Source organism: Trichosurus vulpecula, chromosome 6 (assembly GCF_011100635.1).
Source record: "Trichosurus vulpecula isolate mTriVul1 chromosome 6, mTriVul1.pri, whole genome shotgun sequence".
Taxonomy (NCBI): domain Eukaryota; kingdom Metazoa; phylum Chordata; class Mammalia; order Diprotodontia; family Phalangeridae; genus Trichosurus; species Trichosurus vulpecula.
In genome coordinates, this window is record NC_050578.1 from 129,699,923 (window position 1) to 129,724,287 (window position 24,365).

At 40.2% G+C, this 24,365-nt stretch overlaps 1 protein-coding gene across 2 annotated transcripts in view; it reads left to right on the plus strand.

Moving 5' to 3' along the window:
* LOC118855502 (UDP-glucuronosyltransferase 2A1-like) overlaps window positions 1–24,365 on the plus strand; it is a 350,735-nt gene that overhangs the window by 193,666 nt on the left and 132,704 nt on the right. The window contains exon 1 of one of the 2 annotated variants that reach the window (XM_036765610.1): window positions 20,892–21,560. The exons of the other annotated variant lie outside the window; for it this stretch is intronic. Within the exon in view, the coding sequence (XP_036621505.1) occupies window positions 20,927–21,560 (634 nt within the window). The 5' untranslated portion in view covers window positions 20,892–20,926. Of the gene's footprint in view, window positions 1–20,891; window positions 21,561–24,365 lie in introns of those variants that run through there. 2 annotated transcript variants of the gene reach the window in all.

The following is a 24,365-nucleotide window of genomic DNA, read 5'->3' on the forward strand; positions in this document are numbered from 1 at the left end:
AGGAAACTGAGGCAGAGTGAAGTGACTTGCCCAGGATCACACAGCCAGTAAGTATATGAGGTCCTATTTGAACTCCCCAAAAAGAGTCTTCCCATCTCCAGGCCTGGTATTCTATACATTGTGCCACTTGGCTGCCCCCAAGGCCGTGTACTTCATGGTAATCACTTGGAAGAACATCTATTGTAGTTTAAGATCCCAAATAATGGAAGTGTAGGAAGAACTTATAACAGCAGCTTCCCCAGTGGGATCAGGAATTGACCTCCATTGGGACCCAACAGAGAACAATTTACTGAGACTGGCTGAGGCATGGACTCACAATCCTTAACTCATTTTTCTCAGCTATTCCTAAGAGGACAATGCTGCTAAGATTCCCCATCTTGAAATCTGAGGGCAAGGAAGCTTGAGATACAAGTGAGATAGAGTGAAAGGAGACCATTTTGCTATAAAATCTGTATGCCTTAAAGAAATAAAATATTATTCATATTTAAACTCAGAGTAATTAAAAGCAGTTCTCTGCCTATGAAGAATTCCCATTATTAAAGTACCAATAATGCACAAGACCATGAACTCTGTGCCAACTAGGTATTTGATTATGCCTGCTAGTTGTTTTTCTTTGACGTGAAAGTCATGGCTTTACTAACTTTGTGCCAAAATGAGCAATACCACATTTTTCCTATCAGTATAACTATTTGGATAAGGAATTAACAGATATCAGTTAAACTTTAACCTTTTTATTGGTTCCTTGGTGATATAAAGAAGAACTCAGGGTGGAAAGAAGCTACTAGTTGGTAAAGCAGGAATAACCATGAGCTCTGAGAAATGGGTTCCAGCTCTTTTGCTGCTGCAGCTCTGTTGCTTTAGCTGTGGGTCCTGTGGGAAGATCCTGGCATGGCCTATGGAGTATAGTCACTGGATCAATCTAAAGGCCATGAGGTGACTGTGCTGACGCCCTCAACTACTGTTCTTATTGACGCTGGTAATTCATCAGGTTTCCATGTTGAGGTTTTTCCTGTGGAGACAAATCAAGAGGATTTGGTTTTACTTTTTGAAAGCGGGGCTACACTTTGGAGCAATGAGTTTTGAAAGCTTTCAGCATTAGAGTATGGTGCAACCATACAAAAAGTGTTTTTTGATTATTCGAAGCTCATAAAACGGCAGTGTGAGAGCGCGATTGTGAACAAAGCCATTACGAAGACATTGAAGGATGCCAAATATCAAGTTGTTGTTTCAGATGCTATGAGTCTTTGTGGGGAGCTCATAGCAGAGGTACTTGGAATACCCTTTGTCTATAGTATCTGCTTGAGCATGGGCAATACCCTTGAAAAATACTGCGGAGGACTCCCATGCCCTCCTTCCTATGTGCCTGTGCCCATGACAATATTGACTGACAAGATGACATTTATGGAGCGGGTGAAAAATATGCTTTTCTTCATTTACTATGACTTTTGGTTTCAGAATTTTGAGATGAAGGTTTGGGATCAGTTTTACAGTGATGTCTTAGGTAAGTCTGTGTACCTTTGTGATTTATATGTCAAACCTGTTCAGAGAGTCCCTGACATCCTTATGCTTCTCAGTGTGAATGGACAGGAGTTTAAAGTCATGAAAAAAAATCAGGTGTTTTTTTTCAATGCAATCAGACATGGAAGGTTTTATGACAAAATTCCTCACATCCATAAAATATGAATCCTGCCATCTAATGGCTGCTAAATAGGCTTAAGTTTGAATCTTCAGTCAAAACAGAAAAGGGAAATAAGCATAAGGAATAAATGAATGAGTGTAAAAGCATTTATTCAGCACCTATTACATGTCTATTACATTGTTTTGTGTTCTGGCATCTAAATAGAAAAGCAAAGACAACTCTTTGCTCTACAGGAGCCCTTTAGTGGGGGGACAATGCACCTAGTAAATTTCAGTTGTAAGTCCAACAGAGGAACCCCATGGTTCTAGTGAGATGGTGGGGGCTGGGGAACTTGTGACCTTGTGAAACTTCACAACTTGTGAAAGAACTCAGGTAAGAACCTGTTTTCACATGGCCATCTTGGCTCTGCCCACCACCCACTGACTTTCTACATTGTCTTTGGTGTTAGTACATTGAGAAGTCTGGAAACCACCATAGCTGTCACTGATTCAGTCCCCTGGGGCTTGCTCTGGCCCCATCTCTGCTTGGCCATCAAACTAGAATAAAAGCCTTATTTAGTCATTCTCTATGACAGAAGTCCCTAACCTGGGGTTCTGAGACCCCTCTGATTTCACAAGCCAATAAACTTGCATAGAGATCAAATCAAAACTTTATTTCAACATAATTCTTTTTCTTTGCAATGATGTGTATTTTATACTTTGCCTTAAAGTCAATCAGTCGATAAATATTGGTTAAGCATTCCCTCTGTGCCAGGCCCTGTGCTATGGAATGGGAATACAGAAAAGGGAAAAGAGCTCTTGAGTAGCTCACAATCTAAATAGACCCAGAATCAGAAGAGAATCTTGTTTGAATAACATCAAAGAGGCCAGTTTGACTGGATCAAAGAGGACTGGGGTGAGTGGGGAGGTGGGGCTGTGATCAGGTATAAGAAGACTGGAAATGTTAACAGGTTGTGAAGAGCTTTGAACAACAAATAGGGGATTTAATAGTTGATGCTGTTGTGAATAGTTATTGTAATGTATTGCATTGCAGGTGGGGGTGGTTGTTGTTTAATCATTTTCCAGTCTTCCTGACTCTCGGTGACCCCACTAGGGATTTTCTTGATGAAGATACTGGAGTGGCTTGCCCTTCCCTTCTCCAGCTCATTTTTACAGATTAAGGCAAAATATACATACATATACACAATTTATATATCTTTTATATACCTTGTGTATACATCCCATATATAACATATATATCATATATTTATTAAATATTTATGGTTAGTAATAAGCCTCTGAACTCCACAATTGTAAAACTCAAAGGACATTTACCATACTCTGTCTCATATATAGTGATATAGAGAGTTGTTTGTGTCTCTGCTACTAGATTGTAGGTTCTTAGAGCACTGAAACTGTGTTTTCTATGACTTTGTATGCCTTTTATAACTCTAGTATCTCCTCAGTATTTCTTGAATTGAATTACTTGGTCTGTGTAGATGTGCTATATTGTGTTTCTTACTTGCTCTGTCTGTTTTAATTGTAAGATTTATGAAGAGTAAGGCCAGTACTTCTGATGTTCTGAATTCACACCTTCACCTAACACACATTGGATGATGCAAAGAGTTCACTGGAAGAAATGTTTGCCTACTGGGGCCCAAGGGGAGGACATTGGGCTAGAGGTATGTTTGGGGAGAATTTCCTTTAGAAATTAATCTTCAACTTGTCCCTTTGAACTCAAGCACATGTGTGGTTGTTATTGTTGTTCTTCAGCTGTTTCAGTCATGTCCAACTCTGTGATGCCATTTAGGGTTTTCTTGGCAAAGATACTAGGGTGGTTTGTCATTTCATTCTCTAGCTCATTTATAGATGAGGAAACTGAGGCAGAGTGAAGTGACTTGCCCAGGATGACACAGCTAGTAAGTATATGAGGTCCCATTTGAACTCCCGAAAAAGAGTCTTTCTATCTCCAGGCCTGGTATTCCATCCATTGTGCCACTTAGCTGCCTCCAAGGCCATGGTAATCACTTGGAACAACATCTATTCTAGTTTAAGATCCCAAACAATGGAAATGGAGGATGAACTCATAACAGCAGCTTCCCCAGTGGGATCACGAATTGACCTCCATTGGGAACCAACAGTGTACAACTCATTGAGATTGGCTGAGGCCTGGACTCACAATCCTTAACTCATTTTTCTCAGCTACTCCTCAGAGGACAGTGCTGCTAAGATGTTCCATCTTGAAATCTGAGGGCAAGGAAGCTTGAGATACAAGTGAGATAGAGGGAGAGGAGACCATTTTGCCGTAAGATCTGTATGCCTTAATGAAATAAAATAGTATTCATATTTAAACTCAGAATGATTATATACTGTTCTCTGCCCCTGAAGAATGCCCATTACTAAAGTAGCAATAATGCACAAGACCATGAACTCTGTGCCAACCAGGTAGTTGATGATGCCAGCTAGTTGTTCTTTGATGTGAAAGTCTTGTCCTGTATTGACTTCTTGCCAAATTGGGCAAGACTACATTTTTCTATTTCTAAAGTATTTGTTCCTGTAATCCTAGGGTAAGAAAAAGGGTCTGAAACCATAGAAGTTAACAACTGAGAAAAGGCCATTGCTGATTAAAGCATCCTAGTACTTCAAGTACAGTCATCCTTTCTTCAGCTGTTGGATGACCTTCTAAAACTTTGTCAATAAGAAAATGCCTATTTTTAATACTTTTAACTCTTTTTAAAAAATTATTTTTGTTTTCAGTTTCAAGTTCTCCTTTTCATTCCTCCCCCACTCTTTGAAGAGTGAAGAAATTCAATGTTCATTAGACATATGATAACATGAAAAAATATTTTTCTACTAGCTATCTTCTTTAAGAATTAAATAAAGAAAAAATATGTGCTTTAATTTATACTCTGAATTCATCTGAGGTAATTAACATTTTGTACCATGAGGCATTTGGAGGTGTGGTGGATCATTGTAATGATCAGAGTTCCTAAATCTTTCACAGTTGATTATGTTTAGAATATTGCTAAGTTTTTGAGAAATAAGACTTTTATCAGAGAATTTAGAATATATGCCATGGAGCAAATGCCTATTCTAGTCACTTTCCCATTGGAACCAGCAGGTGGCACTGTGGAGAGAAAAGCTCCTTCCAATGAGGGTGTTGGAGTGCCTGGTGAGGCTAGTCCAGGAGTGCGGAGCTGGCACTCTTGAACTTTTTATTAAGGGGATTTGTTTTGTGAAGTTTGGATTCAAAGGGACATTCTTGAGGACCTAAAGGGCCTCGAGGTTGCAAGTTCAGCACCCCTGGGCTAGTCAATAAGGTTTGATGATTGCAGGATCCTAGACCATAGATTCCAGCTGGCCATAAGAATGTCCAGTCCAAGCCAAGCAATCAATGCAGCACTGGAGCAGAGAGCTTAGCTTTTCAGTCTTAGCCTGAGAAAAGCATCATAGACTGTAGAGATTAGGGACAGTGGAGAGACCAGTTTCATTTGAACATTGGAGAAAAAAGTCAGATTTCAAGGAGCTGAGGATGAAGTGGTAGGTGAGAAAGCAGAGACAGCTCATGTGGGCTAACTGTTCTAAGAGTTTATTAATAAAAAGTAGACAAAGGGAGGCATAGATGAAATGGGGAACTGTTGAAAGATCAAGTAAAGTGGAAGAAATGGAAAACGAGAGAGAAAGAGGTGTTTGATGAAGCGACATCCTAGAGGTCAGAGAGGGAAGTCTCAGGGGCATAGAGGGAGGTTGAATCTGGGGTAGTTGGAGGTAATGGACAATAGTAAGGTACACTTTTCAGATGTGGAGGAAAAGAGCTGAGAAATCTGAAAACAAATGTCTTCAATTTATATAAATAAAAAAGTAAGATGAGCCTGCTGAGGATATAAATTTAGAGGCTAAAGGGGAGGGGTGGATGTTTGAGCTTTGGAACCAATATAGGGAAAGAAAAAAGGCATCCATAAGAAATTAATAAAATGATTTCCCTGTGGCTATGTGGGTATGCATGCAAGTGCTTTAGGGATTTAGAAGAGGGAGAGATCAATTTGGAGAGTGATATAAAAGTTTCAGAAGGTAGCTAGGACATCAGGCACTTAGTACCTGAGTGATCTGGACAAGGAATTTCTGCAAAAGAAAAACCTATTTGAAGTGGAAAGAACTGAAAAAAAAATCATTGTTTCAAGGCAACTTTCAAAGAATTCTTCAGAAGAGTGGCACAGGGATCTGTACCTGCTGCAACACTGTTTAACCTGTTCAGCAGTGATTTATCTATTCTAATCGAGTCTGTTGGAGTCCTGGGCCTTTTTAGGTTTCCCTTTGCCTTGCCTTCTTAAATAAGAACCTTCAGTGCCAGGTCTCTCAAGGCCTTCCCTATGCTTCAGGCATTGCTGTGTTGATCTGACAGTCAGATACATATGAATCATTCAGACTGCTGCCTTGTCACTTATTTTTGATGTATTCCTTTATGTCCTGAGGACTTTTTCTGAAGTAAATCATTAGCAAGTATTATGGCTGGTTCTGTTTTTGTTGTAAAAATTGCTTCCTCCATCTCTATCCCAGCCTGTATCTGAGCCTGTCTCTGAATGTGAAGTGGCACAAGCCTGTGAATTCTAGGCCTTCATGATCCTTGAACCTGCCAATCTCTTGCCTACTTTCTCCAAGTGCTCTCACAGCAAACTAAACTTTTCCTATTCAAAATCTGTACTCTCCTCACAGGATCCAGGAGTGGAAGACAACTTTAAGGAACATCTACCCCACTCCATTTACTTGTTAGATGAGAAAATCCAGGCCCAGTGATGTTGGAGCCTTTCCTAAGGTCACAGGAATAGTCCATAGAAGAGCCAGGATTTTGGCTTAGGTTCTCTGACTACATATAGAGTGGTCTTTGCAGAACTCCACTGTCGCTGCTGTTAGGACTAACACCAAACTAAACATAATCACTCTGAAGCCCTTACCTTTCATTCTATGCAGAGTGATCTGATCTTCCACTGAAATCCTACTGCATTTCCTACAGAAAAATTCTTCATCTTAATCAGTTCCTTATATATCTTGGAACCTTTATCAGAGAAATGTTGCAAATGTTTTTCTCCAGGTATGTTTCTCTTCTAATCTTAGCTACATTGCATTTCTTTATGGGTAAACTTTTGAATTTTATTTCATTAAAATTGTTGGTTTAGTCTTCTGTGATTCTTTCTATGCCTTGTTTATGTCTTCCGAAGAATCTTCAATTATTTTTGATTTATGTTAGGAGAAATCTTGTTACAAAAAAGCTTGTAAAGTGGCATTTTTGGTCTACCAAACTAACTGCCTCTGTGCAGATTTTTTAAAAACTCAATAAACACAATGATATGGCATGTTCTTTATGCCTGTCAGTTAATTTTAAGTACTTGTTAATGTTCAGTTTACTTATATTGATATCCCTTTGTACTTGTAAACAGGGCAAAGTATCATAGACAAAAATACACAAACATACAGACATCATGTCTGAAAGATGGGGTTTTGTCTACTGCAGCTGCTGCTAAAACGTTTTTTTTACCTATTTCTCTTTTTCTTGTTATTACATTAGATTTGTTCATGAAAAAAAAACTTAATAATTTAATAGAATCAACATCATCTATTTTATCCTGAGGTTTCCTTAAGTATCTTGACAAACTAAAGATTGATCAGGGGAAAGAAACTAGGATGGGGAAGAATCTTGGGCCCTTGACACATAAGGATCAGTTGAAGAAACTGGGCATATTTGTACTAGAGAAAAGGGGATGGGAGGGGGAGAGAGGAGGAAGACATGGTAGCTTTGTACAAGTATTAGAGGAGTTAACATGGATGAGGGGTTAGAGTTTTTCTGTTTGACCCCAGAAAGGAGAACTGAGAGAACTAATGGGTGGAAATTACAAGGAGGAAAATTTAGGCTTGGTGTCAGGAAAAGCTTCCTAGCAATTAGAGCTGCCCCAAACTTGATAACCAACCTTAAGACGTAGCGGATTCCCTCTCCTTGGATGTCTTGAAGGAGAGGCTGTACGATAACTTATGGCTGTGTTATACAGAAGATTCCTTTGGTGTCTAAGTTGGACTAGATTGTTATTGAGGTTCCCTCTCAGCCCTCAGACTCCATGGTTCCTTGATCTATTCCAGTTCCCTCAACATACAGATAATTGAAGTGGGATGCAGAGAAGTAGCTTAATCAGTGTCACACAGGGAGCAAGCAGCTAAGTCAGTATATGAGTCAAAGTGTTTCAACCCCAAACCAATGTCCTTTTCCCTGCATCTCACAGCCTCTGGTTTTTTGGCCTATTCCCCTGGTGCTAGCTACAGGCACTCCTAGTAGCTAGAAAGAAACAGTCAACTTCTCTAGTTCTGGTTGTACATTTCAGTGTGTCAAAAGTATTGACCAACGTCATAACCACATGAGAACCATCAATGATTCCATAACCTTCTAGACAAATACAATTCCATGTTAGAAATGTCTTCTTGCTATGTAAGCTAGCTCCTCAACTTTTTGTGCATTCATTTTCTCTATTCCACCCACTCCCTCATAAAAACAGCAATTTAGAGCAAGAAGTATCCTTAGAGGTTGTTGAATCTGCCTCCCTCCTTTCTACAGAATAGGAAACAGAAGCCCAAAGAGATTAGCCAACTTTGTCCAAGTCAGGCAGTCAGTAAGAATTGGAAATGAGATTCCATGTGAGGTCCTCCTGACTCCCAGTCACTCTGTCTATTGCACCATGCAGCCCCTTACCACTATCCATAGAATGCACTTATATAGACTTGAAACTTGTTACGCATTTTTCTTGAATCTTCATTCTTCCAAGTAAATTCATGATAAACTAGGAGTAGCTGGGTGGCACGGTGGATAGAGTTCCAGGCCTAGAGAAAGGGAAGCTCATCTTCCTGAGTTCAAATTTGGTGTCAAAGACTTACTATGTGAACCTGGGCAAGTCACTTAGCCCTGTTTGCCTCAGTTTCCTTATCTGTAAAATAGACTGGAAAAGACAATGACAAACCACCCCAGTATCTTAGCCAAGGAATCCCAAATGGGATCGGGAAGAGTCAGACATGACTGAAAAGACTGAACAACAACCAAATGGTATTTTCTAGCGCTTTCATTAATTGTTTAAAAAATGAGTAACCTTTATCAACTGATTCTATTATCAATGAGAAACTAAACATCAACAGCTTAAAACAGAGCCTCATTTCAAAGAACACATTTAATGTTTATTTTTAATTACACATCACCATGTTCTTCCTAAAGCATAAGTTGAATTCTTCTGTTGGCATCCTTTTTATGTACAGCTTTCACAAACATCAAAGGCAACATCCAACCAATAAGCTGGGCTCCTCCAGGAGAATTTGTTTGCTACAGGAAGTCAGAAAATTGTGTGCAGGAAATGATTAGACAATTTTGATGATTTATGAATAATGTAATTTAAATTGACTTCCATTATTCAGATATCTCTAGGTAACTCTATTCTTTCTAATGTGGAACAACTCATACTATATTAACTTACCTTAATTTCATTCTTTGAAAGGCAGAAGAAATAACCAGAAGAAATTCCATTATTCCTCTGACTTCACAGTAGAAAGGAACTTTTTAATGGGGTGGACTTGTTTGTAACTCATTCTTCTATGTTTGAGTCTGTGATAGAGAAAGACAGATAGAGAAGACATGTCATAAATATTCTCACATATACCCTTGATTATATAAGAGCAAATTTTAAAGTATGAAAAGGGAAGAATTGGATGTCATGAACTAAAATTCTATAGGATAAGTAGACCTAAGAAGGAGGGGAATCATTCAAAACGAAACATTTGATGATGCCTAGAATAAGAGTTTTGATGAGGAAGAAAAAAGGAAGATTGTATAAAGAGAGTAATATGAGTAAACAGAAAAGTCACTGATGATTTAATTCTTTTTTTAAATCTGGTATATTGAGGCAATAGAAACAAGAGCAGGAAATGAGGGAAAGAATTAAAAAGCTTGGCATGATTCTGCAAAATATAGTTAGTGTCAGGACTTGCCAAATCTCCAAATAAGCAAAAGTTGTTAAAAATTGGTAAGGATAAAAAGAGTTGTTTCATGTTCTTTTTTAAGCTAGATTAGAGGGAATAAAAAGGGGATGGGAGATCTGCTTTGAGTGGATGGAGCTATGATATTTGATGATGAAGAGAAGACAGAGTTTTTCAACTTTTTTCTCCTTCCATTTTCTCTGCCAAAGAAAAACCTCTCTCAAATGGAAAGAACTGAATAAATATGACTAATGTGGATCCAATTCCCAAGAAAAGTAAGGAGATACTGAGAAAGCATCTAGGTACCCGTAATGAATTCAAGTTTTCTCACCTAGATTAACCACATTCTTGGGGACTGCAAGAATTTCTGTATATCACTACTGAGCCATTCAGTATTATTTTCAATGAGAGAGGTATCAAAATATTGGCAGGCAATTTTCATAAAATTGGTAAATGATTTTCAAAAAGGGGGAAAGAGCAGAGACTGCATACTATAAAGATCAGTGGCACTGAAAGATGAAAAATAGTGCTTGTGGCTTCACTAAATGTAGGTCATTCCAGACCATGTCCATTTCCTTTTTATAGGGAAACTGAAGTAATAGATCAGAGCAATGTGATAGACAGAATTTAAGTTACATTTTATCAAAGCATTTGATGTGGTCTCTCAAGCTATTCTTGTGGAAGAGATGAATAAATGTGGGCTAGATCTGATATCAAGTTAGGTATATTGGGAACTGGTTAAATGGCTAGAGCCAAAGCTTAGTGACTGATGGTTTCAAGGCTACTTGGAAAGAATTCTCCAGAGGATTAAGTCAGGGTTCTCTACTTGGCACTACTCTATGTAACATATTTAGAAATCTATGGAGGACATAAATCTAGGAAAAACAGAAAACACAATGAATCATTACAAGTCAGGATAAAAAAAATGCTTCATAGGATGAATCACTGGTCCAAATCAAATAAGATGAAAGTTAGTTTTATAATTGGACTCCAAATGTCAGTTTCCTAGTTAAAAGATCCAAGGGTATTTGTGACTCAAGATCAACATGAGCTGATAGTGTGATACAGAAGACAGGAAAACCATTGGTATTTGGGGGCTGCTTTAAGAGAGGGGTGGCATCTAGGAATGATTGTTGCCTTGTAATCTGCCCTGGTCTGATAATGTCTAGATGACTGTTCCATTTTAGACTCCATAATTTACAAAGGACATTAATTGACTAGACAGTTTTGATAGAAGTGCAGCCAGAATGGTGAAGGGTCCTGTGTTCATGGTCTATGAGGATTTATTTAAGGAACTAGATCAAGGGTTTCTAACCTTTTTGGAGTTAGGGACCACTTTGACAGTCTGTTGAAGCCTACAGAAGCATTCTCAGAATAATGTTTTTAAATGCATAAGATAATATACATAATAACAAAAGAAACCAGTCACAGTGAAACAGTTATCAAAATTTAAACCAACACATTCATGGGCCTAGATGAAGAAGGTCTTGAACTAGAAATAATGCCCTGGGACAAGATAAGATCACGTAATTGGTTTGGTTACCTGTCCTGTGGAAGAAGGGAAAGTAGAGGCCATCCAGTCTCATCTCCTTGTTTTACAAAGGGGGAATTGAGGCTCAGTGAGGTTAAGTGAAATTGCCCAAGGTCACACAGGTTCTAAAGCACAGAGGAGGAGTTCAAATCCAGGTATTCTGACTCCAAAAAACTAGGAACTGTGGCTGGAAGATACAGTGATGCAAATGGTGTACAGCATGTCAGAAAAAGCTTCCTAACAATTAATGCTTTCCATAAGTGTACTGGTCTGTCCTAGAAAGTAGGGTTGAACACTGGCACCACCTCACTTAGGGTATTCAAGCAAAGTTTGTATGGAGATTTGTTGGTCCCTTCCAAATTTAAATTCCTACAATTCTGTGACACAGTCTGTGAACTTAGATGTTGAGGGAGGCACAAAAAAGTATGTTGTTTTGTGATAGATTTTGATAACTATGCAATATGGAGAGAATATAAAATCAAACTATATTTCAAACACACAATATACAACACATTGTCTCATCAAAGAAGAACAACTGGCAAATAGTCCTTGCTTCTTCACTATTGAAAGTATTTGGGAATCATGGGGATGAGCCACTAGGAGAGAAACCTGTCATAATAGGATCAGGAAGAGAGAAACATTTTGAAACAAGGTCACTAAGGAAACAGTGCTTTGAAATTGTGGAAACAGACTTTTTTTCTACTTTATTCTTGCTATTAAGCACAAGGTTAAAACTTTTTTTAAATCAATGAATTTATTTTTATTTTTCAATATTCATTTCCACAAGATTTTGAGTTCCAAATTTTCTCCCTATCTCTCCCCTCCCCCCACCCCAAGATGGCTTGTCTGGGTTCCTGATGTTGACCCTTGCTGGCTCTACCCTTCTGGGACTCAGGAGTTCCCACTGTTTGGCTACTGAAGCCCTACTTCTGTCTCCTCTATTCCAGCGTTTTTTGCCAAGGAATCCTCTGGGTCAGTGAAGGAGGGAAGGATGAGAGCCAATTACGTGGCCATTATGTCTCCAAGGATTTCTAGAAAATGGGTTTCAAACCCTTGGGCTGCAAGCCTCAGGAATGGATGTCTCATGGCTACAAGCTCTGGGCTGCTGCCTTCTGTCACTTCGACAGACTCCCCTCCTGTGCTGGGAAGCCTGGGGCTCTCTGCCAATTTTGGTGCCCAGCTTTCTCCCAGCCTGGATGGTTGGCTGTTTTCCACAATGGCTTCCACTTAGGTGCTGTCTGGTGGAGCTCCGCCCACTAGGCACCCTCCCAGCCTAGAGATCCATCCCATAGACCTTTCCGACTCTCCTGACTTGGAAATTTGCCCCACTCAGTCTACTAGTGGCTTCTAACTCCATCAAATCTGCTCAGATTCACTTTTTTAGAGGTATCTGACAGAACTTGTGAGAGAGCTTTTGTTTTCACTTGGCCATCTTGGCTCCGCCTACCACCCACTGACTTTCTACATTGTCTTTGGTGTTAATGCATTGAGAAGTCTGGAAGCCACCATAGCTGTCATTGATTCAGTCCCCTAAGGCTTGCTCCCGCCTCATCTCTGCTTGGCCATCAAACTAGAATGAAAGCCTCATTTAGTCATTCTCTATGACAGAAGTCCCTAACCTGGGGTCCTGAGACCCCTTTGATTTCACAAGCCAATAAACTTGCATGGGTATCAAATCAAATCTTTATTTCAACATAATTCTTTTCCTTCGCAATGATGTGTATTTTATACTTTGCGTTTAAGTCAATCAGTCGATAGATATTGTTTAAGCACTCACTCTGTGCCAGGCCCTGTGCTATGGAATGGGAATACAGGAAAGGGAAAAGAGCTCTTGAGTAGCTCACAATCTAAACAGACCCAGAATCAGAAGAAGAGAATCTTGTTTGAATAACATCAAAGAGGCCAGTTTGACTGGATCAAAGAGGACTGGGGTGAGTGGGGGGTAGGGCAGTGATCAGGTATAAGAAGACTGGAAAGGTCAACAGGTTGTGAAGAACTTTGAAAAACAAATAGGGGATTTAATAGTTGATGCTGTTATGAATAGTTATTGTGATTTATTGAATTGCAGGTGAGGGTTGTTGTTGTTTAATCATTATCCACTCCTTTCTGACTCTTGGTGACCCCATTTTGGATTTTTTTGGTAAAGGTAGTGGTGTGGCTTGCTCTTCCCTTCTCCAGCTCATTTTTATAGATTAAGGCAAAATATACATAAATATATACATATATGTATATATAAAATTTATATATCTTTTATATACCTTGTGTATACATCCCCTGTATAACATATATATCATGTATTTATTAAATATTTGTGGTTCGTAATAAGCCTCTGAACCCTACAATTGTAAAATTCAAAGGGCATTTACCATACTCTGTCTCTTATGTAGTGATATAGAGAGTTGTTTGTGTCTCTGCTACTAGATTGTAGGTTCTTAGGGCATTAAAACTGTGTTTTCTGTGACTTTGTATGCCTTTTATAACTCTAGTATCTCCTCAGTATTTCTTGAATTGAATTACTTGGTCTGTGTAGATGTGCTGTATTGTGTTTCTTGCTTGCTCTGTCTGTTTTAATTGTAAGATTTATGAAGAGTAAGGCCAGTACTTCTGATATTCTGAATTTGTGCCTTCACCTAACACACATTGGATGATGCAAAGAGTTCACTGGAAGAAATGTTTGCCTACTGGGGCCCAAGGGGAGGACATTGGGCTAGAAGTATGTTTGGAGAGAATTTCCTTTAGAAATTAATCTTCAACTTGTCCCTTTGCTTGCCTGTGTGTGTCTTCATCCAGCAAATACAAAGAGCAGTATTGCATCAGAAGGCATCAGGCTCAGGCACTATGCTTGAAAAGTGGGTGTCTATTCTGCTGCTGCTGCAGCTCTGATGCTTTGGCTGTGCATCCTGGGGAAAGGACCTAGTATGGCCATTGGATTATAGCCACTTGATTAACATGAAGACAGTTCTTGAAGAATTGGCAAAAAGAGGTCAAATGGTGACTGTGTTAGTGCCTTCTGATATGTCTCTCGCTGATTCCACTGATTCTTCAGGACTGAACTGTGAGGTTTTTCTTACTCCACAAACAAAAAAGAACTTATGAGCAGACTGGAAATTGCTTTGGGAGAGATGAACAAAAACCCCTTTTTCATACTGGGAAAGAATGTGGGAGCTTGAAGAATCTTTTAACAATTTTTTTCCTTTTGTAAAATCAAGGTGTAAAAATGTAATCTTCAGAGCAGTGAGGTGGCACAGTGAGTAGAGCACTAGCTCTGGAATCAGGAGGACCTGAGTTCAAATTCGACCTCAGACACTGGACAAACTTACTAGCTGTGTGACCTTGGACAAGTCACTTAACCGCAATTGCCCTGCCTTCCTCCTTCCAAAAACAAACAAACAAACAAAAAATGTAATCCTTGTCCAGACAATTATGGAGAAAATGCAAAAAAATGGCTATGATATGCTATTTAGAGATGCTGTATTTCCATGTGGAGGTCTGAGAGCCGAGAAGCTTGAAATCTCTTTCATAAAGAGTATCCGGTGGAGCATGGGGAATCCATATGAGAAATACTGTGGGCTACTTCCATCTCCTCTTTCCTACGTGCCCATGCCCCTGAGCAGACTGACTGACAAGATGACTTTTATGGAAAAGGTGGAGAATGTGCTACTGCCTCTCTTCTTTGACTCCTTCTGGTTCCATTCATTCGAGAAAAAGTGGGAGCAGTTTTACACTGAGGTGTTAGGTAAGATGGGTGTTTTCAGAAATGTTTTGGACTATCTTTTTTTTCAGTTTTCTCTGCCAAGATGATTATTTTGGACTTCACTACATTAGCTTAGGATTTTCTCCTTTGTAGATCATAAAGTGACTGGGAAAGCTTCAAGCAAAATCTTCCTTAGTATAAAAAGCAAGTACATACCTGCAAAGAGTTTAAAGTATAAAAAAGAGTACCTTAAATACAGTATGGCCATCTAGAACGACTGGGATACTATATTAGTAACAAATAATCTTTGTGTAGCAATAATTAATTAATAATATTCATTGGAAAAAATGATCTAAATGAATATTCTTATCATTATGTGTTGCTTGTATTCTCTCACTCCTGATCCATCTTCATGACCCCTGAACGTCTTCTCTTCTGATCCTATAATCCTGTTTCCAATTTGTGTCTACAGCAAATCTTAAGGTTTGGGTGACTGGCTGACTGGCTCTCCCAATTAGTTACTTACTGCCACTAATCCCTTCTTGCAACCTGGAATTCCTTTTCCATTGGGCTTTGCCTATACCAGATGAGAGAATATTAATTCATTCCTTCTGATTTCAGCTACCTAGTTCTCTAAAATCAGTGTGGAAACCTTCTTTAGCTTTTTTTAAAAGGATTTTTAAAGGATCTACTAGGCTATCTTATTTAAAGTTATGAGTTACAATTTGTATCGCTTCCTTTCTCACTCCCCTACCCCTTTCCTGAGACATTGAACAATTCGATATAGGTCATATCTGTACAAATATGTAAAACATTTCCATATTAGTCATTTTGTACAAGAAGATTTGAAGAAAAGAAAAGAAATGAATGAAAGGACTCCCTTAGAACCAGAGAGTAGAAATCAAGAGAATTCATTGGTCATCTCCCAAAATAAATCCCAAAGTGAAAACTCCCAAGACTTTTGCAACCAAAATCCAGAAGTCCTGAATCAGAGAAAAGATACTGCAACTAGCCAGAAAGGAATAAATCAAATGTAAAGAAGCCACTTATCAGGATAAGACAGGATATAGCAGCCATCAATATAAGGGATAGGAGGGAAATGTTTGATATTCCAGAAGGTAAAGATCTAGGATTATATCCAGGAATAACCCATCCAGCAAAACTGCATATTGTCCTATGGAGTGGGGTGCATGGGTGGGGGGAGAGGCTAAAGAATGGCTATTTATTCAGTTAGAACAATTTCAAGCATTCCCAATGAAAAGACTGGAAAATCAAGTATTATTAAAATGAGACAGATAGTAGAGATTATTCAAACATCGAACTTAATATACCAAGGCAGAGTTGGTTGTGCATGAACTCAAGCCCGTGTGTGGTTGTTATTGTTGCAAATCAGCTGTTTCAGTCATTTCCTACTCTGTGATGCCATTTAGGGTTTTCTTGGCAAAGATACTGGAGTGGTTTGTGTATCAGGAGGGCCGAGTTTATAATCTCAAAGAGGATCATAAACATGTCTGAAAGGTTCGGAACCGCCGGATATAAGAAATTCTCAAAGTAGAAGGCAGAAGAATCAAAACATTTATTTAGGCTCCACAGTAACCAACCCATGAACCAGAAGCCCCATTTTGATATGTTGATCATAATCTTCCAGGCCCAATAAGTACGCCTTGCAAGAGTAACCAGGAGGCTACAGAGAAGCATGATTGCGTAAAGCAAAATCATGCTTCCCCCTCGATGGTAATAAGATTACCCACTGGCCTGAAGTCTTTGTTCAGCTTCCTCCCGTAGGTCAGCTCCGCTACTGGCAGCTCCTGCTTCAGCTGTGTCTGTGGCTGAAACTGACGTAACTGTCGTAACTGCCTCTGTAACTGCCTCTGGCTCCAACTGTCGCTGTAACTGTCGCTGTAATGGCCTGAAGTCTTTGTTCAGCTTTCTCCCGTAGGTTAGCTCTGCTACTGGCAGCTCCTGCTTCAGCTGTGTCTGTCGCTGTGGCTGTAACTGACGTAACTGTCGTAACTGCCTCTGTAACTGTCGTTGTAACTGTCGCTGGCTCCAACCGGAAAAGGAAGAGAGAATCTTCAAGCTGTCCTCTCCCCTCTTATAGGGTTTTTGACATCATCAAGCTCCGCCCGAATGACCAGGGCCGATTGGTTCCTGAGTTGGCCCCTCCCCCTAGGGTAGACCAGGTTCTGGAGCTAACACCTCCCCTCAGCCGGCCCCATGACTCATCACACAGGAAGTTCTGGTCCTGCCCCGGAAGAGCAAGCCCCAGCGTCCAGGGAAGCTCAATGAGGTAAACTGAGTCATTCAAAGAAAACAAAGGCCATTCTGGCTACACTCCACCCCTTGTTATAGGATACATAATCTAATCAGCCATGTATCCTAGAACATACATTGTGATCCAATTACAAAGGAAACTAAAACATATCATTCATTATAAAGCAAAACATATCATTTGGTGACATTCCTATAACTTGTACAATTTCAGTTTCAACATTTTAAAATAATAAAATCACACTGTGATTTTTCTTTGTGTGGTTCTTTCCTCCACCAACACTAATCATAACCCACTTGTAATTCAAAGTTACCATGGCTGAAAAGTACATCAGTCCAGAGTGAATGGTTTAACGATTCAAATGCGATCCACCCCTAGGTCCCAGCAAGATAATCTCTTCAATCAATCATCCCCAAAATAATTATTAATAATTCAAATGTCCACCCCTAAATCCTTGTATCCATTACATAGGATCAATAATATCATAACAATAAAACAACACAGCAAGGATAACACAAAATAAGTAAACAGAACACTATCATCATTTCCACCCCCCTTGAACGATTGGGGCTCAAAATCTTGGGGTGAGGGGTGAAGGTCTCATTTTCCATAGCTTCTTCATGCTGAAATTGGATGTAGAGATGGCCCTGCCCCCAAAAAGTCCCATTCCAGAGGTCATTTCTTTAACAAGCTGGCAGGAATTCCAAGAATGCTACATGCTTAGGCAGTCACCGGAAAGTGCAGGGTGCTTAAGCCTGAAGGAAACAAAACTAGCAACAAGGTTAGCCAAAACAAAGGACAAAAAGAATAGTCTGTGAATCTATTATTATAACCTATTCACGGTAAAATATATGGTTCAGGGGTACGATTTGGTAATTATTTTCCCCTGAATAGACAACTGTTACAGTGTTGTCCTTCCCATGGGCTATAACTTCTGCAGCCTTTGGAATATCATCTGGCTTCCGTTTTACCCATACCTTAGCTCCTGACTTTATTCTATCAATGGAGCAAGACCCTTTTGCCCCTCTAGTAGTTATTTTGGGAGGAGGGTCAGTTTTCACAAAGGGTATTTTTTCACAGGGGATAATAATGACTTGAACCATCCTATCATTTCTACAAAATTGTACAGGTTTTTTACCCATATTCTGGAGTGTCACAACAATTTCTTTTTGATAATTAGAATCTATCACTCCAGCCAATACATGTATTCCTTGAGCCGCTAATCCTGGTTTAGGTAATATCCGTCCAAGATGATTCTTGGGGATTCTCATACATACTCCAGTAGGGGTTTTTCTTATCTCTTTCCTATTTAACCTAAAATTCTCTATACAATGTAAATCATATCCTGCTGAACCAGGTGTTCCTGGACTTGGTAGTGGGACATCTTCCCTCACAGTCCAAAATTCAATGTTTTGGATCTCACATGTTTGCTGTTCTCTGATCTGCAGATTTGGGGTCATCATTCTGGCTAGAGGTGTACTCCCCCCTAAGGGTCTATTATTCAAATTACGTAAGGCAATAGACAAATTATCCTTCCAATGTCGATATGAATTATTTGAGCTTAATTTTCTCAGCTGTTCTTTCAACAATCCATTCATTCTTTCAATTAGCCCAGATGCTTGTGGGTAATATGGAATATGATATATCCATTCTATATTATTCAACACACAATATCTTTTCACTTCTTTGCCCTTGAAATGTGACCCATTGTCACTTTGAATCTGCATTGGGGTTCCATAATATAAACTTACAATATCTAAAGTTTTACAGGTGTTTTTCTGAGTTGCGTCTTTATAAGGACAAGCCACTAGTACACCTGAATAGGTGTCAACACACGTACATACATATTTACATCCTTTATCCTGGGGTAGTGGGCCAATATAATCTATCTGCCAAATTTGGGCTGGAACTTTTCCCCTTGCTATTTCTCCAGTAACTATCCTAGGAAGAGTTCGTTCTTTTTCTAATTGGCATATACAACACTCCTGTTCGTGACGCCAAATGTATCAGGAGGGCCGAGTTTATAATCTCAAAGAGGATCATAAACATGTCTGAAAGGTTCGGAACCGCCGGATATAAGAAATTCTCAAAGTAGAAGGCAGAAGAATCAAAACATTTATTTAGGCTCCACAGTAACCAACCCATGAACCAGAAGCCCCATTTTGATATGTTGATCATAATCTTCCAGGCCCAATAAGTACGCCTTGCAAGAGTAACCAGGAGGCTACAGAGAAGCATGATTGCGTAAAGCAAAATCATGCTTCCCCCTCGATGGTAATAAGATTACCCACTGGCCTGAAGTCTTTGTTCAGCTTCCTCCCGTAGGTCAGCTCCGCTACTGGCAGCTCCTGCTTCAGCTGTGTCTGTGGCTGAAACTGACGTAACTGTCGTAACTGCCTCTGTAACTGCCTCTGGCTCCAACTGTCGCTGTAACTGTCGCTGTAATGGCCTGAAGTCTTTGTTCAGCTTTCTCCCGTAGGTTAGCTCTGCTACTGGCAGCTCCTGCTTCAGCTGTGTCTGTCGCTGTGGCTGTAACTGACGTAACTGTCGTAACTGCCTCTGTAACTGTCGTTGTAACTGTCGCTGGCTCCAACCGGAAAAGGAAGAGAGAATCTTCAAGCTGTCCTCTCCCCTCTTATAGGGTTTTTGACATCATCAAGCTCCGCCCGAATGACCAGGGCCGATTGGTTCCTGAGTTGGCCCCTCCCCCTAGGGTAGACCAGGTTCTGGAGCTAACACCTCCCCTCAGCCAGCCCCATGACTCATCACACAGGAAGTTCTGGTCCTGCCCCGGAAGAGCAAGCCCCAGCGTCCAGGGAAGCTCAATGAGGTAAACTGAGTCATTCAAAGAAAACAAAGGCCATTCTGGCTACAGTTTGTCATTTCATTCTCCAGCTCATTTATAGATGAGGAAACTGAGGCAGAGTGAAATGACTTGCCCAGGATCACACAGCTAGTAAGTGTCTGAGGTCATACTTCAACTCCAAACAAAGAGTCTTCCTATCTCCAGGCCTGGAATTCTATCCATTGTGCCACTTACCTGTCCCCAAGTCAATGTACTCCATGATAATCACTTGGAAGAATGTCTATTCTAGTTTAAGATCCCAAACAATGGAAGTGGAGAATGAACTTATAACAGCAGTTTCCCCAATGGGATCAGGAATTGACCTCCATTGGGACCCAACAGTGAACAATTTACTGAGACTGGCTGAGGCATGGACTCACAATCCTTAACTCATTTTTCTCAGCTACCCCTCAGAGGACAGTGCTGCTAAGATGTACCATCTTGACATCTGAGGGCAAGGAAGCTTGAGATCCAAGTGAGATAGAGGGAGAGGAGACCATTTTGCTGTTAAGATCTGTATGCCTTAAAGAAATAAAATAGTATTCATATTTAAACTCAGAGTGATTACAAACTGTTCTCTGCCCCTGAAGAATGCCCATTACTAAAGTACCAATAATGTACAAGACCATGAACTTTGTGCAAACCAGGTATTTGATGATAACAGCTAGCTGTTTTTCTCTGACATAAAAGTAATGCCGTGTATTAACTTCATGCCAAATTGGGCAAGACCATATTTTGGCTACTGCTAATTATGACTATTTTGATAAGGAATTTAGGGGGTATTAGTTAAATTTTAAACTTTTATTGGTTCCTTTGGTGATATAAACAGGAACTCAGGGTGGAAAGAAGCTAAGAGTTGGTAAAGTAGGAATAACCATGAGCTTTGAGAAATGGGTTCCAATTCTTTTGCTGCTTCAGCTCTGTTGCTTTAGCTGTGGTTCCTGTGGGAAGGTCCTGGCATGGCCTATGGAGTATAGTCACTGGATCAATCTAAAGGTCCTGTTGGATGGGCTGGTACAGAAGGGCCATGAGGTGACTGTGCTGACGCCCTCAGCTACTGTTCTTGTTGATCCTGGGAGTTCATCAGGTTTCCATGTTGAGGTTTTTCCTGTGGAGAGAAATCAAGAGGATTTGGCTTCACTTTTTGAAAACTGGATCACACTCTGGAGTAATGAGCTTCGAAAGCTTTCAGCATTAGAGTATGGTGCAGCCATGCAAAAACAATTTTTTGAGTATTCAAAGCTCCTAAAACAGCAGTGTGAGAGTGCGGTTTCGAACAAAGCCCTTATGAAGACATTGAATGATGCCAGATATGAAGTTGTTGTTTCAGATGCTATGAGTCTTTGTGGGGAGCTCATAGCAGAGGTACTTGGAATACCCTTTGTCTATAGTCTGCGGTTCAGCATGGGCAATACCCTTGAAAAATACTGTGGAGGACTCCCATCCCCTCCTTCCTATGTGCCTGTGCCCATGACAATACTGACTGACAAGATGACATTTATGGAGCGGGTGAAAAATATGCTTTTCTTCATTTACTATGACTTTTGGTTTCAGAATTTTGAGATGAAGGTTTGGGATCAGTTTTACAGTGATGTCTTAGGTAAGTCTGTGTACCTTTGTGATTTATATGTCAGAGATTCCCTGACATCCTTATGCTTCTCAGTGTGAATGAACAGGAGTTTAACGTCTTGAAAAAAAAATCAGTTTTTTTTTAATGCAATCAGACATGGAAAGTTTTGTGCCAAAATTCCTCACTTATCCATTAAATATGAATCCTTCCATCTAATGGCTGCTAAATAGGTTTAAGTTTGAATCTTCAGTCCAAACAGAAAAGCAGGGAAATAAGCATAAGGAATCAATGAATGAGCTTAGAAGCATTTATTCAGCACCTATTACACACCTATTACGTTGTGCTGTGTTCTGGGGTCTAAATAGAAAAGCAAGAAAGTCCTTTGTGCTCAAGGAGCACTTTTTGGGGGGATAATTCATGTGGAAATTTCAGTTGTAAGCCCAACAGAGAAGCCTCATGGTTCTAGTGAGATGGCGGAGGCTGGGGGGAGTGGGGTGGGGTGGAGTTGTATAAAGGCAAAGCAGATGATAATGCATCTTCATTCATGTTATTGCCGCTGACACAAAACAAATCCATTTCTGATATTGAGCAATCTGCAAGGACGTTGGTGGTGACAACTTACTTTTTGAGGTCCTTAGTAGCTGTGGCCATGGAGGAGGCAGGGATTAGAGCTCCTACAGAAGCAGATACCACCTTTGTTGTTGCTCAGTCATTTCAATCATGTTCAACAATTTGTGACCCAATTTGGTATTTTTTTGGCCTAATTACTTCAGTGGTTTGCCATTCCCTTCTTTCAGTTCTCATTTTACAGATGAGGAAACAGGGGTAAACAGGGTTAAAGACTTGTCCAGGGTCACACTGCTAGTAAGTGCCTCAGACTAGATTTGAATTCAGTGAGATAAGTCTGTCACTTCAGGCCTGGCACTCTACCCTGTGCCACCTACCTGCCCCTCATTACCACGTTGCATCTCCACAAGGAATGATTTCCTGGACAATGGCTGTGGGAACTGTTGTGGGAGCAGGGCCAGTGGTATGGGATGCATTACTGCTCTATGAGTTCTTGGGCTTTTCTATCTGTTGATGGCAATTAAGCTTCCATTAATGTTGATGGTGGCAAGAATTGTGGGTCTCCTTTTCACAAGGGTTGTTCCCCTCAGTGAAGGCTGGGAGAGTGGGGGTGCAGGGGCAGGTTGGAAGCAGCACCAGTGCTCTCAGAGGCAGGGGATGCTGCTAATCCTGGGACTCTTGGTCTCACAGTCCTAGGCTGTCTCCATCATGGGCTGAGGGGAGGGGGTGGTCAATGTGGAGGCAATTGGTTTATTTACCTGCCTTGCCCAGGCCCTGTCTCAAGATGCTTTGCTGCTTCAGCTAAGCTGGCTTACTGCCCTGTCAATGGCATTTGGTTTTCCAAAGTAAAAGTTCCGCCTATTCTAGATGCTATTCCCAGAAACCATTTAATCTACTTAAGGGTATTTTTTTTTAATTTTGCTTTTTTATAGACATGGAAATAAAGCATGTTGAGTCTTCTTTGTACATATGGGGTAGTATATTTAATCAATATGATGACAAACCCTTGTATTTCTCATTGTCCCTGTTGTGGACAATCCCCTTTGCCTTGACCTGCACATGTTCACTGCACAGTCATTTGTACTGGACCAATAGAGATGCCTAGCTTTGTTGGATCTGTGGCTTGGAGCAGTTCCAGACCTGAACAGCTAAGGTCAAGGTTGATTGGAGGCTAGGAACAAGGGTGATTGGAGGTGAATTACCTAACTTTCGTTCTAGAAGCTACCTCAGAGACTGTTTTAGTGCCCTAATCCTTTCAAAAAATGAGTTAGTGTTACTTTGAGAATGTGCAAGAAGTAAAAGAATAAAGGTATTAATCACATTCTGCTGTCCCTATTACTTCTACATTTGGCAGCAGTTACCTTCTAAATGAATGCCTTTGAGATAAACATACCACCTTGCCAAGGGAACAAATAAAGAGGCCCCAGGCAAAGAACTTAAGGTATCCTAATGCAGTTTAATAAAGAATACTCTGTACAGCTGGAAGACAGCTTAAAGAAAAAGCAATAAGGGAAGATGCTTCTCAGGACTGTTTCAGATTGGCCCTTGATCAAATGTCTGCATGCAGCAGAGACTTGTTATCTGTGACATGTTATTGGGGAAGAGGGAAAAGTCTAAGATGAAAAATGGGGCTGCAACCTTTGGGCAAGTTATTTACCCTATCTGGGCCTCAGTTTCATTAGCTGTAAAATGAGGGCCCTGGACTAGATGATGTTTAACATTCCTTCAGGCTCCTATAATTGGATGGTGAGACAGAGATAGGGATAGGGTAATTAAGATGCCAGCATGATCCCAAGGGGAATTGACAATTCTAGAAGAACTTCCAGAAGAAAAGGCAGAGCAAGTCATATAGAGAAAACATTATTTCTAGGGATAGAACCCAGTGACTAAGATTTCAGGGAAGGTGGCAGCAAAGATTACAGCATAAACCAAACTGAGTGCACCTAGAGCCGAAATACAAAAAAAAAATGTTCTCCTTCCAATCTCATAATAGCATCTGTGAACAAATCTAAAAGATTGACTTTCAGATTAACATTGGAATAGTGGCAGAAACCCCCAAACTGCCAAACTCATTAACAAGAGACCATCCTTGAGTTGACCTTCAACTACTCCAAGTTTCTTCAGAATATATTAAGGAACACTCTCACAGGATAGACTAGAGTGGTTAGGGAGGTGGTTAGGGACTACTACCAGAGAGGAACCGAAAGCTGGGAGAAGTCTGAACCCAAAGAGGACCTCTTTGTTAGAAACACCTTTCTCCTTTTCTGT